General features: G+C 39.5%; 1 protein-coding gene across 1 annotated transcript in view; it reads left to right on the top strand.

Annotated features, from left to right (window-relative positions):
- Window positions 1-9526: 9526 nt before the first annotated feature.
- LOC107712400 (tripartite motif-containing protein 29-like) overlaps window positions 9527-15218 on the top strand; it is a gene marked incomplete at its 3' end in the record, with an annotated part of 14647 nt that continues 8955 nt past the window's right edge. Inside the window, exon 1 of the mRNA XM_016517640.1 lies at window positions 9527-9939. Within this exon, the coding sequence (XP_016373126.1) occupies window positions 9574-9939 (366 nt within the window). The remainder of the gene's footprint in view (window positions 9940-15218) is intronic.

The following is a 15218-nucleotide window of genomic DNA, read 5'->3' as shown; positions in this document are numbered from 1 at the left end:
CACTCACTCACTCTCTCACGCACACACACACACACACACACACACTCTCACACACACACACTCACATTTCATGACCAAATATCCTTCAGTAATTAAAATATTTGTTCAGTACTGAGAATTATTACTATAAAATATATTTTTGGACTATAAACTAAATCTCAGCTCACAGAGAACATTCTCAGAGCATTTTGTCAAGATTCTCTGAAAGTGAAGAAAAGTTCTTACAGTAACGTTAATAATAGAATGTTTGTTCAGTTATCTGGTCTTTAATAATGTTCACAAAACATTACCATGAAAACATTTACATTTGCAATTTTTTACATATTTATTTATTTGCTCATATTTCTTTTGTTCACAGAGCAGATGAACCTGATGTCTTTTTTTCTTTTCTTTTTTGCTTGAAGTGAATTGATCTTGTTTTAAGGAAGTTTCCATATTTTTGTAGTGTTTGTGTATTGAGTGAGTGTGTGTGTGTGTGTGTGTGAGAGTGTGTGTGTGAGAGAGAAAGTGTGTACCTGTTTTTCTATTCTGGTGGGGACTTAAACCTGAATACACACAGACTCATGGGGACTCGTGTCACGGTGGGGACCTAAATTGAGGTACGGGTGTGTGTGTGTGTGTCCAGACGTGTGTGTGTGTGTGTGTGAGTGAGAGAAAGTGTGTGTGTGTGTGTGTGTGTGTTTTGGACATGAGTGACCCGACCCCCATCTAGCTGCTGTCTGTTATTAATCACACTTGAAAAAGCCAGAGCCGAACTCAGGGTCGTGACCCTTAACCCTTGACCTTTGACCTCAGACACATTGTCACAGAGCTGTTGATGAAGGAGAGAGACACCAGAGAAAAGACCACATTTACACACAGCAGGTACACAAGGTGTGTGTGTGCTTCTGGTATTCCCTACAGTATGTCCCTACGTGTCATTTTTGATCTTGTGGGCAATGTTCCCCCTAATTTATTTTTCTTGCTGACTAAAACTTTTCTCTGTTGGGCGGACATTTCGGCCACCTGAGCAAAAACGTTCTTTATACCAGACCTGTGCAGCAAACACACACACACACAAAAGTTTTTAACTTAACTTTAATGTGCTATTTATATTGATTTGACTCCTGATGTAACTAAATGATTCACATTTTAGGTTACCTAACATTTTTTACAGTGTATATATAATGTAATGTAATGTAATGCGATATAAAAACAAACTGAATCATTTAAAACTATGGAACGATATTCCGGACTATTTTCAAAAGGAATTGCAAATTGTATTTTCAATTGCGTTTTCCATATGTGGACGCATAAATTGTGACATAATCCAAATGCAATTGCAAATCCTGAATTACCGTTTGCATTTTCGCTTTCGCGAACGCACAGTGACTGCCAAATTTCAAATGAAAAAGCAAAGTCCATCTGCAACTGTATTTCCCATGTCTTTGGAGTTATGAGCCTGTCATATTTAAATAGCAATATTAATTACCACGTCTGCTTTTTCACTCTCGCTGCGTCGCGCATGTAACCTGCCAAAACTCAAATGGAATCGCAATTCCTTTTGCATTTGAATTTCCGATGTCTACATGGAAAGCTGCCAATCATCGTCAGGGGCGGGACTATACTAGGGGGCGTGTTTGTATTGGGAGGTGACGTCACTCACAGACGACAGTGCCGAATGCTCTGATCAATGGAGGTAATCGGTAAAGGCTCCGCTAAAGGCAGCTACCAATCAGTTTAGTACCTGTGTGAACGACCAGACAGTGCAACCTTCCCCAAAAAGCGTTCTTATTTATTTAAGATTTAATTTTCTATCTCGTCCTAGTTCCATACTGTGACGAGTGGGGGCGGGGCCGAGAGCCGTGGGAACGGAGCGAGGCCGGTGGAGTAATTGATAATGAGCGACACCCGCACCACTCACCGGTCTCGAGTCTCACGGAGGAGCTCCGGAAGGATAAAAGGGAGGAGTGACGACCGTGGTGGACGAGAGAGGACCAGGCCTGGAGTTTATTTTGTGTTTTGGTTTTGTTTATGCGCGACAGTCGTCCGCGAGGGGCTGTCGCGCTATTTTGTGTTGGTTTATTTTATTAAAGTTTTGTTTAAATGTTCGCCGGTTCCCGCCTCCTTCTTCCCGACCTACGAACGTTGTTACAACGACATCAAAAGATACTAATATAACAGCAAAACGTAGAAAATTTAAGTACGACGGTACCGGGAATTCGCGGCCTAGCGACTCGACTAGAAAGGGATCCGTCAACCAATCCAGCCAAACCCTCTTCTCTCGTCGAGGTGAACACGATGAAACTGACATGGACATAGATGTGTTGAAATCCGAAATCCTGACCTCCATAAGAGCAGAAATCGGCTCAATAATGCGATCGGAAATGAAAGCAGTTCTTGCAGAGGATTTTGACTATTTGAAAAACGAGTTACAAAAAATGAGATCGGATATAGCTAATAATGCATTAGCTATGCGCACCGAATTGGACCGAGAGAATGTTACAATAAAGGATGTAGAGGAAGGTCTGTCAGCATGGTCAGATGAAACTACAACACTGCAAACAAAGGTGAACCAAACTTGAGAGCCAAGTGAAACATCTCGAGGACAGATGTGAAGATACAGAGGGAAGGATGAGGAGAAACAACGTCCGGATCGTGAGAGTGGCTGAAACTCCAGGCTCCAGTAATACGGCAGCGGTATCCAAATTGCTTCAAGAAGTGCTTAAAATCGAAAGAGAACTACAGATTGACCGCTCCCACCGCAGCCTGACACCTAAACCACCAGGAGGAAATCCACGAGCCATTATTGTTCGCATGCACTATTATCAAGATCGAGAGGAGATTTTAAAGAAAGCACGAGAGATGGAGCCACTAAAGTTTAATGGACACCCAATAGCCATCTTCCCCGACTTCACAGCAAAGGCTAGAGCAGCATTCACAGAGGTGAAAAAGCGTATCCACAACCGGCCAGACATTCGCTATGGATTCATCTATCCTGCCAGATTACGATCAAAGAGAATTCATTGACCCAGAGAAAGCCATGGCTTTTGTGATGAACACCATCACAACAAGTTCATAAAAACAGCTCCATGGGCTAGGGATTAATCATCAAGTGGATGAAGGACACAAAGACTAACATATGCACAATAACGAATAATTATCCACCAGATTAAACAGATGAATGTTTTTGTACTATAATTCTGTGGAGGAATGAATGATGGACTAATGGAAACGGTCACTGCCATGGTCAATTACATAATGAGGGTAGGATAAATTACCTGTTTTCTAGAAAAATGTTGATGATTATGTTTAGCTAAGGCAGCAATAGTCTGCGTAAATCATTCTGAGTAAAATATGTCTCTGCTGGAGCTTAAGGGTATTTACATCTAACCCCTGTACTAGAATAGGCGAGTGTCATCGCTTATTATGAACCTTAGGATAGTAGCCTAAACACAGGCATATAGCCTAGAAACTCTTAGTTTGATTTAGCTTTCTTGATTTGTAAAGTGATATTTTTCCTACTTGTTAAATCCCATGTTCTCGTTGGGATGTGTTCATGCTTTGTTCTTGTTCTTCAGAGATCATTATAGGGACCAAAGATTGAGGTATGACAGTAACAGCAGTTGTATTTGCTCATACTTGTGTAGTTGGACAACTTAAAGAAACAGGGCTAGTGGATATATGGAGACAAAAGTTTCCCAATATGAAAGATTAAAATTTTTTCTCTACTAGGCATTCATGATATTCACGAATTGACTATTTATCTACGTCAATATCAGAACTACATAGAGTAACAGATATTAAAATGTTGCCAGTAACATTATCAGATCATGCTCCGCTGATGATGTCGTGGGATTTAGGATTTAGACCAATATCCAGGCAATGGAGACTTAAAGGGGTCATATGATGCTATTTTAAAGATCATTATTTTGTGTATTTGGTGTAACCGAATATGTTGACATGCTTTAATGTTCAAAAAACACATTATTTTTCAAATACTGTACATTATTGTAGGTCCTCTATGCCCTGCCTCTCTCAAACACGTCGTTTTCAACAAATCCCCCTCCTTTGACAAGCGCAGTCTGCTCTGATTGGCCAGCTGACCCAGTGCATTGTGATTGGCCGAACACCACAAGCACACGTCGTAAATGTAACGCCCCTTACCATAATCACGAGCTTCATCTTTCAAAATAAATGTTTGTTTATTTGGTGTAACAGAATATGTTGACATGTTCAAAAAACACATTATTTTTCAATTACTGTACATTATTGTAGGTCCTCTATGCCCTGCCTCTCTCAAACACGCCGTTTTCAACAAATCCCCCTCCTTTGACAAGCACAGTCTGCTCTGATTGGCCAGCTGACCCAGTGCATTGTGATTGGCCGAACACCACAAGCACGCGTCGGAAATGTAACGCCCCTTACCATAATCGCGAGCTTCTGTCGTTAGTTTTACCATCAGTAAAACTATCCCGAAAGGGCAACAGAGTCGCGTGACAGGCACAGTGATGATGCAGTACACAAGCCGCGGTTAAGACCCAGATCAAACTGGATTCATAAAAGGGAGATACTGTGGTGACAATAGGAAGATTATTAAATATAATTAATTATTCATTAATAAAAGGGGAAGAGGCTGTGATTATATCATTAGATGCATATAAAGCATTTGATAGGGTGTCCTGGCAATTTCTGTTTCATACTATGCAGAAATTTAATTTTGGACCTACTTTTCTTAAATGGGTACATACTAGGGGTGGAACGGTTCAACTTACTCACGGTTCGGTTTGTATCACGGTTTTAGAGTCATGGTTCGGTATGTGCTATGTTGAACAAAAAACATTTTAACTCTCCATATTACTCTGCATTTAGGTCTTTAGCAGTTTAGAACACAAAATATCTCAATAGACAGAACTTTAGAGCGATAACAACAAAGATATTTTAAATTGAAATTTCCACTACTGTTAACGTGACTTACCTATAGTGTTGATAACATGAACTGAAGAAAAGATGGCGCACTACACGCCTATCAAAACTACGGTACATCAAAAGGCTCAAACAGCGCTAAAAATACTTGAATCTGCCCTAACACAACAGTGTCATAGCGACATCTTGTGGACAACACAATACACTGCTCTACACATACCTTGTACTCCAATCCACAAGCCTCAACTAGAGTTAACAGACATAAATCAAGGGCTTTTGGTTTGGAGCGAGGTTGTAGGCAAGGCTGTGTACTATCCCCATTACTATTTGCTATAAGTATAGAACCCCTTGCCCAGCTTATAAGAGAAAGTGTGGTTATAAAAGGTATTAACATAGGTGAAGAAGAACATAAAATTTCGCTATATGCGGATGATGTCAAATGTGAAATAATGTGCTTGTTAATGTTTACTAATAAATGTATTAAACCTTACCTAATAATTAACATTTCATGTCAATTAAAATGCTTAAAAATGTCATATGATCATGCACATCTTGAAAATCTACAAATGATTTTAACAGCTGTTATACAATGATTAAAAGCTTTTGTTAATGCACAACACTTCTGCTGCTGTTGAGGTGTGATGTGGGTAAAGTTAGGGACGGGTTTGTTTGTATGGGTAGGTTTAAGGTTGGGTAAGGGGTCAACAAGTGTACAGGGGTCAATTTGATTACTATAAGGGAACACAATTCAATCTGTTTATATTGCATTGTTTTGATAAATGATAGATTATTTTCTTTAAAATTTGTTGTTGTTTCCCCCCCCCCCTCCTGTTGATGTATGATTCAAGGAATATTCCGTTTAGTGATTCACAATAGTATACTAATATGTATATAGTATACTAAGTGTTGAGGCAATAAAAACATGTTTTGCACCCAAATTACAATGTGTGTATTTGTCTTTACCAAACATTTTGCTAAACTTAACTAACCACCCTTTACACAAATGTTGTTACAGTAGCTAAAAGTCCAGTGCCAATAAAGATAGTAAAAGATTAGTAAATATTTATAAACCTTTACAAATGATGAATAGTCTCCACTTTAGATTGGGTGCTGCAAAAACATGAACGAATGATTAATAAATGATTTGTAAAGATGTGAAAATAGGGTGAATTTGGTCATTTTGGACACTTTTTGCCATCAAAATGACTGCTCATAAAGGTACTAATGATTAGTAAATGTTTAAAACATTTACAATTGATGAATAGTTTCCACTTTAGATTGATTCATTTGGTAATGTTTAATAAGTTCATTAGTTAACATTAACAAGCACATTATCTCATATTTCTAGATATGTGAATATATATTAAGTAATGATTAGTTAAACATTATGTAATGTGTGTTAATGATTTATTAATGAAAGTTATTATAAAGTGTTACCTAGTTATCCAAACCTCCCCATGAAGTACAGTTTGCACAATACACCTGTGTGTAACTGTATATGTCTCTGAGTTTTGTTATCATTCTGTGCCCATCATCCGCCATTTCCACCATTTTTCTTCAAAACATGATGACGTTTTATTTCACGTCATTGCATTTGCATTGGCTCTTGTGTTAAGCTATTTCGTCCACAACCATTATAGTATTCGATTTCTGCAGCAACTCATTTGGCGCACGTCATTCTCTTTCTATGACACCTGTAAACCGCATTCACCAGTTCTAACTCTATAGCGACACCAACTCTATAGTGGTTTGCCCGAGCATTGTAATTATTTCGCATTTACTGAGTTCAATCAAATAGCTTTCCCAACTAATTTTTGCATGTGCAAAACACATTATTTCTTCTGTGCAGTCTAGCACACATGCAGCTTAGAGGGAATATTTCTCGTGGGGACATTTTTGGTCCCCATGAGGAAACCACACAGAATTATCTTTTTTCAAAAATTGTGTGAGAGGTTGGGAATGTTGCGGAGCCACATTCTACCTACAGTGAGGTGACATGGAGAATACACATATGGACTAACTGACAGGACAGTGCTACGTGTGGAATAAACCACTGCGGTAGCTCCTACCTGAGTAGAGATCAAACTACTGCCAACACAGGGTCGGACAGAAGGAATTCTGTCAAAGGAAAGACACAGGTTTACTATTAGGAAAACTGCACCATGGAAAAATATGCATACAGGATTACCTGAAGGGAATCTCATGTATGGGTACCTAGCCCAGTACATGGGCTGATCTAACAGGAATACAACTCAAGTACTGCGCCTAGACAGGTTTCACCACCTGGGGAACTCTTTGGAAGTGCAGAAAAGGTGATTGCGTCCCCCTCTTTGTGCGTAATGGTGGCACAAATGAGACACAAAGCCAGTTCTGCTGCCTTTTACCTGTTTGTACTAGGGATGTCACAATACCAAAAATCTAGTAGTCAGTACCAATACCACTAAAAGTACATGATACTCGATACCAAGTCGATACCACTGGAAAAAATAGCAATAATACTTAAACATGAACTCCTTTATTTAACATTACAAATACGCAACATTAGTGGCACTTGTCCTTGAAATAATACACACACACACACAAACACACGCACTCGTGCACACACATACGCACACACACCTATAGCCTACTCTGAATGCAAGCATTAGTTTAAATTCACGGACATACTTGCAGGCCGAAAATATAACTCGATACCAAGTCGATACCACTGGAAAAAATAGCAATAATACTTAAACATGAACTCCTTTATTTAACATTACAAATACGCAACATTAGTGGCACTTGTCCTTGAAGTAATACACACACACACACAAACACACGCACTCGTGCACACACATACGCACACACACACCTATAGCCTACTCTGAATGCAAGCATTAGTTTAAATTCACGGACATACTTGCAGGCCGAAAATATTTTTTTAAAACTATTCATATTTAAAACAATAATATTAGCCAATAATGTTAATAAGGATAATCCGTGGACGGATACACAACGAATGAACAAGCCGAAAGCTGTCAGACAGTTGTGTGTGCATGATCATGCTCAGCGCTCATGCTTTCAGAGCTGCACGCTCTCATTTAAATCTCACACAATCTTATTCATATATTGTTGCCGTCTTCCACGTTTAGTTCTTCTGTGTGCTTGTAGGCGTTTTTCCTCCTTCTTTACCCTTTAAGGACCCACTGAAACACCTCCAGGCGTATGCTCTGCCTGCCCCCGTCCGTTCCGGAAGAGCTGCAGCCTCGCTAGTCGCTACCTTCGGTACCATCGGTACTTACGCTACTGAAGAAAAACAAGTACCGGCAAGATTTTAAAATGTAAATACCGACTTGGTACTGTAGTATCGGTTCTCGTGACATCTCTAGTTTGCACCCAACACACAGGAGGAAACTAGCTCAATCAGAGATTGTAAAAAAAAAAAAATCTCGCAATGACTGGGTCTGTTCATCAACTGGTTCTGCAAGGAAGTGATGGAAACTTTGGGCACATATCCAGGCTGGGGTCTCAGGATCACGTGAGAATCAATCGGTCCGAGTTTTAGTCATGTTTCGTTGACCGAATATGCCTCTGGTCCCCCAACCTCTTGATGGAAGTGAGCGAGGTCAGGAGCGCTGTCTTGGGGGTCATTCACATATCGCGTTTTTTGCACGCTCAAGTTCGTTATTTCAAATGAAGACGCGCGGCAGGCGCGTTCATAATGGAAGCGACGCGGTCGCGAAGCGCAAGCGGTGCGATGCACTCATTTTTTCCAGGCGCGTCCGTGCCGCATCCAGATAAAAACATTTCAACCCAACTGAATCACGTAGATGATTGGGATTCTCTGAATGAGCCAGCGAGACGGCTTGGGCAGCGCTAGCCAGTCCCCCAAACTCTGTACAAGTGACACCAAAGGGAAAGCAGCAAATGTACACATGGTGGGGCAGTGAACTTTTGTACAGTGTGATTGTATGTTTGTTTGTTTGTTTAGACTAGATGTGTTAGTATTTAGTTAATAAAACTTTTGTGCACAAATTACATGAGTTTCTGATTGTGTCACTGTTTGTGGATAATGTCCCTTTACTCTAATGCGCTAGTACTGTAAGGAAACTATTTTCTACGGCCACGAAAATATCATTTCATATCAGTTGATATGAAATTACACTGAATGTTCACTGGACGAACAGATTAGTTTATGGTAATATTAATTCTGCTACAGTTACTACTGGCCACATTAGTTTGATCTCTAAATAAATGCACCTTACATTTACAGTAAATGTATTTACTTTAAAAACAGGTGTGTCAAAACTCAGCAGGAATGAGGAACCTGCTTTATAGACTTACAGACAAACCTGTTATACACATGTCACTCAAACACAGAACCAGGAAAGTATTTAAAGTCATCTGTCCAGGGAAAGAGAAACTGAAGTGTAGTTGAGCTGTTGTGTGTTTTTGTCTCTGTATTCGAGCTGTAAAATGGCAGAAACCAGAATTTCAGTGGATCAGAATGAGTTTATGTGTGCAGTGTGTCTGGATCTCCTGAAGGATCCAGTGGCCATTCCCTGTGGACACAGTTACTGTAAGATCTGTATTACAGGCTGCTGGGATCAGGAGGATCAGAAGAGAGTCTACAGCTGCCCTCAGTGCAGACAGACCTTCAGTTCAAGACCTGCTTTAGCTAGAAACACCATGCTGGCTAAAGTGGTGGAGAAACTGAAGAAGACCAAACTCTCTGCTGACTGTGACGCTGGAGCTGGAGATGTGCAGTGTGACGTCTGTACTGGAAGAAAATACAAAGCCGTCAAGTCCTGTCTAGTGTGTCTGAACTCTTACTGTCTGAATCACCTCGAACAACATGAGAGCTGGTTTAAAGGAAAGAGACACAAAGTGACTGATGCCACAGGACGACTGCAGGAGATGATCTGCCAGAAACATGAGAAGCTCCTGGAGGTTTTCTGTCGCACTGACCAGAAATGTATATGCATGCTGTGTACGATTATTGAACATAAAAACCATGACATTGTACCAGCTGCAGACCAGAGGACAGAGAAACAGGTATTTAAAATTAATCATCAAGTTAATACTCAGTGCAGTGATCCAGTAGTCTTTTTATTTTCTGTGTAGAGTCACATCTTAATTACACATAAACACTATCAGTGTGAAACTATGTCTGTGTCAGTTTCACTTTTATAATACTTACACATGCAGTGTGAAACAAGGCTTAATCTTCATGTTAATTCATGTATGATTCATGTATTGTAACTGATTCACAGTTTGAACCTACAGTCATTGTTTATCAGCTGCACTTTTACTGGATACACACACAGGATCACATCCAGTTCCTGCAGGTAACAGAGATCTAGAAGAACAGGATCATAGTGGACTTGAGCAGATCCTGCTTTTACAGAGACTCACAGAGAAACAGTTCATGTAGCCGGCAGAAAACTCACTGAGTGTGTTCATGTTCTTCTGTAGAAGGTGTAAGAAGAGTTTATAATTGATGATGTAAATGATGATTTGCAGAGATATCTGCTCATCTGTACTGAGACACTGATGATACACTGAACATGAAGAGTTCAGCTCCATGAAAAGATCAAACAGATTCATAATTCCTGATTCTGATGTGTTTTATCTCCATCAGATTCCCTTCAGTTCTCTCCGGATCTGAACACAGCACTTAAATGCCTATCAGAGAGCAACAGAGTGATTACTTACACTGACACAGTTCAGTCGTATCCTGGTCCTCCAGACATTTGTCACAGTGCAGGGTGCCTTCTCGGCTTACCCTGCGAACTGTGTTGTCCTGATATGTTCGATAGCTCGTGGCTTGAGCAATAAGCACTGATCTCGCAGCGGAAGTGCTCGGATCACGAGCTGAATCTCCTTCCACCTGTCGCTTATTCCCCCACTCCCTTATATGTCTCTGCCTTCTGTCCTTCGTCGTGTGTAGATTGTTTTGTCCTTGCTCGTGTTTTGTGTATGAGTGCAAGCATCAGTGTCTGACCCTCTGTTCTCCTGTGCTTAAGGACTCGTAGTACGGAGATCCAGCAGCTCGAGTGGCCCGCAGTGTCTGCCGGCCAGCTCTGGAATCTCCGCTGACCTGAGCAGCAGTTAACTATTGTTTGTTATTTTGTGTTTTGTGGCGAGAAAAAAGAATCTCCTTTCTCACAACTCTGCATCGGAGTCCTCTATCTATCCTAGACCCTGACAGATTTGATGGTTATTATCAGGTGTTGTGTAGAGAGAGTGTGTGTGGACGATGTTACTGGGAGCATCAGCAGGAAGGGACGGTTTAATCAGTGTGTGTTTAGATATAATGATCAGTCCTGGAGTTTGTTCTGCTCTCCCTCTAGATACTTATTCAGACACAACAACATAGAGACTGATCTTTCTGTAAAGTCCATCAGCAGTAGACTAGGAGTGTTTGATGATAACTATAGAATAGAGCAGGAACTCTGTCCTTCTACGGCGTCTCTGACACAATGAGCCTCATCCAAACAGTCCAGACCACATTCACTCAGACGCTCTATCCTGGGTTTATTGTTGGTCCTGGATCGTCAGTGAAACTGTGTTGATGAATCAGAATAGACTGACGAGAGATTCTACCCATAATGCTTTGAGCTGCATGATGAATCAGTTTTCTTTAGTCTCCCGGTGTCATAAGCTGCTGTTTTTATTATCGTGCATTTAATTGTTTAACACACATTTAATTGTTAACTGTTAAAGTTACGTCTTGTTAATAATTTGTGGTAAATCGTGTAAGTGACATGAAATTTCCAGCTGTTATAGCCCATATTATTCTACATGAAATTTCATGTCATTGAAGGAAAATAGTCTTGTATTTTTTTAAATTAATCTCTCCCCCATGCTTAATGTAAGAAAGATTGTTTAGAATGACATTAAACAAATGCACTAAAAGTTGTGTGTGTGTGTGAGAGAGAGAGCGAATGAGAGAGGGAGGGAGTGTGAGTTTCTGTGTGTGTGTGAGAGTAGTGTTAATTTTGTTGACGAATAATTTTCGTCAACGATATTTATTTCACTGACAACGAGACGATAACGAACTAGAACTCTTCTTGAATGACAAAAACTATGACGAAAATCTACTGTTCTACTGCGTAGTTAGGAGGCTAGATGTGTATATATGAACCGGTGGGACATAATGCTAAAATACACTTGCTGCACATCTCATAAAACGTAAAAAAATAAATGTCAATATGTGGGAGTAAAAAAAGAGCAGACATATGGATAAATTTGAGGATGCAAGAGAGAACTCAATTCGGTCCGTTTTTCTGAGCGTTCACACCGAAGCGTACACACACAGAAAGTGCCTCTCACACAGCACATAAGTACTCTTTCGCGTCGCATGAACAGAGAAATACACACAAAATGATGTCGAATTGTCTGTTTTGACGAGTATTCACGTAAACACAGTTCTTTTTTTTTTGTCCACAGTAATTTTACACTTGTCTAGTACAGATACATTGCTTTGTTTCATAATTACAGTGTATACATTTTTCTTTATTTACCCTAAAAAAATGGAAGTGAGATGTGACAACTTGCCCTGTAAGTGGGGTACATTGTAACATCTGAGGGGCACGTTGTAACATGATCATATGACAGCTTAAAATATTATCTTATCTAATGAAAAAAAATATACAAGACAAACTAAAATATTTTGTCAATCCTGCGCAACTGGAATTTAAAATTGGTCAGTGTCTTCTGCTAGTTAGCGAAGCATTAAAAAACTATCTAGACTGAAAATAATAGCAGATTTGCCTCATTTTAAATGAATACTAAAAACTGAGATCAAAAATTTACTTAAGCCATAAATGTAACTTTACTATGGTAAAATAAATATTCAGGGATATCTTCAAAAGATTTTAGAATTTTGACGTACTTTTTTCTCTATATAGTGTTGATATGGCAACTAGTAAATACCATACATTTTGTTATGCTAGCATGTGTGGAAATATTCAAACCACGTGTGTTACAACTAACCCTGTGTTACTTTGTGCCCCACGCTCCCCTGTTGACTTTGTGAGGACATTTTTTGGTCCCCGTGAGGAAACAAGCTTAGAATGTTTTGAGAATCTGAAAGTGCCTAGTTTTGTGTGAGAGGTAGGTTTAGGTGTAGGGTTAGGGCAAGGGGATAGAAAATGCAGTTTGTACAGTAGAACAACCATTACGCCTGTGGAATAAACCCACAAAACATGGAAACCCAACATGTGTCAGTGTGTGTGTGTGCGTGTGTGTGTGTGTGTTCCTAGTATTCCCCACGTTATGGGGACCTTGTTGAGGCACTTTGGTCTCCATAAGGAAAGAATCATACAGAATGATCATAAATCACACAGAATGTATTTCTTTTTAAATAAATTAACCAAAACTGACGCAAAGGAGAGTGGGCTCGTGATGGCAAGCAAAAAACTTGAAGATAAAAACGTTTGGGAGAAAAACAAAAAGGGAACAGTTACATCAGGTTACATTTGCTCGCATCTCTCACTATAGAGCATGTGGCCTATAGCACTAGAGTAAAATCCCAGGACACCCCTAGTACGAATGTTCACTGCTATTTATTACTCCGCATTGTCTGACATGAATATTCCATTCATTCATAAAAAGAATAACATTTCTACAATGGGTTACATTTGAGAGATATTGAGTTAGAAAATAGAGTAAATGAAGTAGCCTCTAAAGTGATTAGTCTGATTAACATGACACACAGACACTGAGTCACGTGACTACCGCGGAGCCTGGAGGGCAAAACAGCCATAGAACTGCAGTCAAACCACGAATATTTAGATAATTTCTCAAAAAAACAAAACAAAGATATGTGAGTAAACGCAAATTATAGGCACTTGCGATCCATTTACAGCACCTGCAGCAGTATTTCAAACCTGGTACAAATGAATGGCGGTCAGTGGAGAAAAGGCTTGTTCTGCCCTCCAGGTGGGCGTTCCTTTACGGGAGTGACGTCACATGAAAACTATCAATAGGCGTAATGGTTTTTCTACTGTACAAACCGTATTTTCTATCACCCTACACGAACCCTACACCTAAACCTACCCCTCACAGGAAACTTTCTGCATTTTTACTTTCTCAAAACACACACACACACAGACAGACAGACATATGAATACTCAAATTGAAGAATTCTGTTTCAGGTTTATAGATTCTTTATCATTGTCATATTATAGATTTTGCGTTCTGCTCTTTTTATGTAGATTTCAAGTATTGTAGTTCATACAATAAGGCATTTATTTCAGTCCCCTGCTGAAAAAAACAATAGAAACCATCACATAATTTGTAATGTTCACTGGTAATGAAATATGTCCCAAAACACACTACAGGAAACAATTATTTAATGGTTAAAGTTGATAGTTTGTAATGTTTGTAATGGTATTTGAAGTGGAAATCATTCGAATTTCTGTGATAGTTTCTATCGTTTTTGTCAGCAGGGTCACCATGGGTTTTGTGATGTAATAAAAGGGGCAGGAGGCAGTGTGGCCTAATGGATAGAGAGTCGGACTTGTAACCCGTAGGTTGCGGGTTTGAGTCTCAGGTCCAGCAGGGATTGTAGGTGGGGGGGAGTGAATAACCAGCGCTCTCTCCACCTTCAATACCACAGCTGTGTCCCAAAGTTAAGTGCGCACACTTCGAAGGCCACGGACTAGGCTAGGCCTCCGAAGTGCACAAAGGACCCTCCGAAGTGCGTGAGATGCTCCGCCTTCGCAGGATTTCCTAATTGCGCCACCAGGTGTTCCTGATTATTGCTTTGTCGCATAGCAACGGTGCGAGAGGAGAGCTGACGAGAGGACAATCCTGCCAGGATAGGTGGAGCCAGAATTGCTCATTTTTGTTTTTTTCTGATGTTAAACCTAAGCTATGTTGTAAATAGTTGTAAAAAAGTACTTTCAGTAATGTATAGAACAATTTGTTTTAATGTGTCAAAAAAAATATTTACAAGACAAAAAAATAAACGTATAGAAGAATGTTTTGTGAAAAAAAATTATAAGCTGCATTAAAAAAAATAACAATGTACATAATTACTTCTCTTTTATTTACACATGTGAATATGCAAAATAAAAATAGAAAATGTACAGAAAGTACTCAGGCTCATTTACAAATAAATTATACTACAAAAATGAATAATGTATACAACTTATTCATTTCATTTTTAACTTACATCACAAAAATAAACTACAGAAATTAGGTTGTTTCACTGACAATGTGACATTTAAAAAAAGATATTGAAAAATTGTAATGTATCCATTTTTTCCACTGCTTCCTCTTGCCTAATAGAGAATGACTAATAAATAATGTATTTGTTAAGCATT

This window comes from Sinocyclocheilus rhinocerous, unplaced genomic scaffold (genome assembly GCF_001515625.1).
Source record: "Sinocyclocheilus rhinocerous isolate Xijiao unplaced genomic scaffold, SAMN03320098_v1.1 scaffold1830, whole genome shotgun sequence".
Lineage (NCBI taxonomy): Eukaryota > Metazoa > Chordata > Actinopteri > Cypriniformes > Cyprinidae > Sinocyclocheilus > Sinocyclocheilus rhinocerous.
Note: the sequence above shows the minus strand (reverse complement) of the source record. Positions and strands in the feature narration are given on the sequence as shown.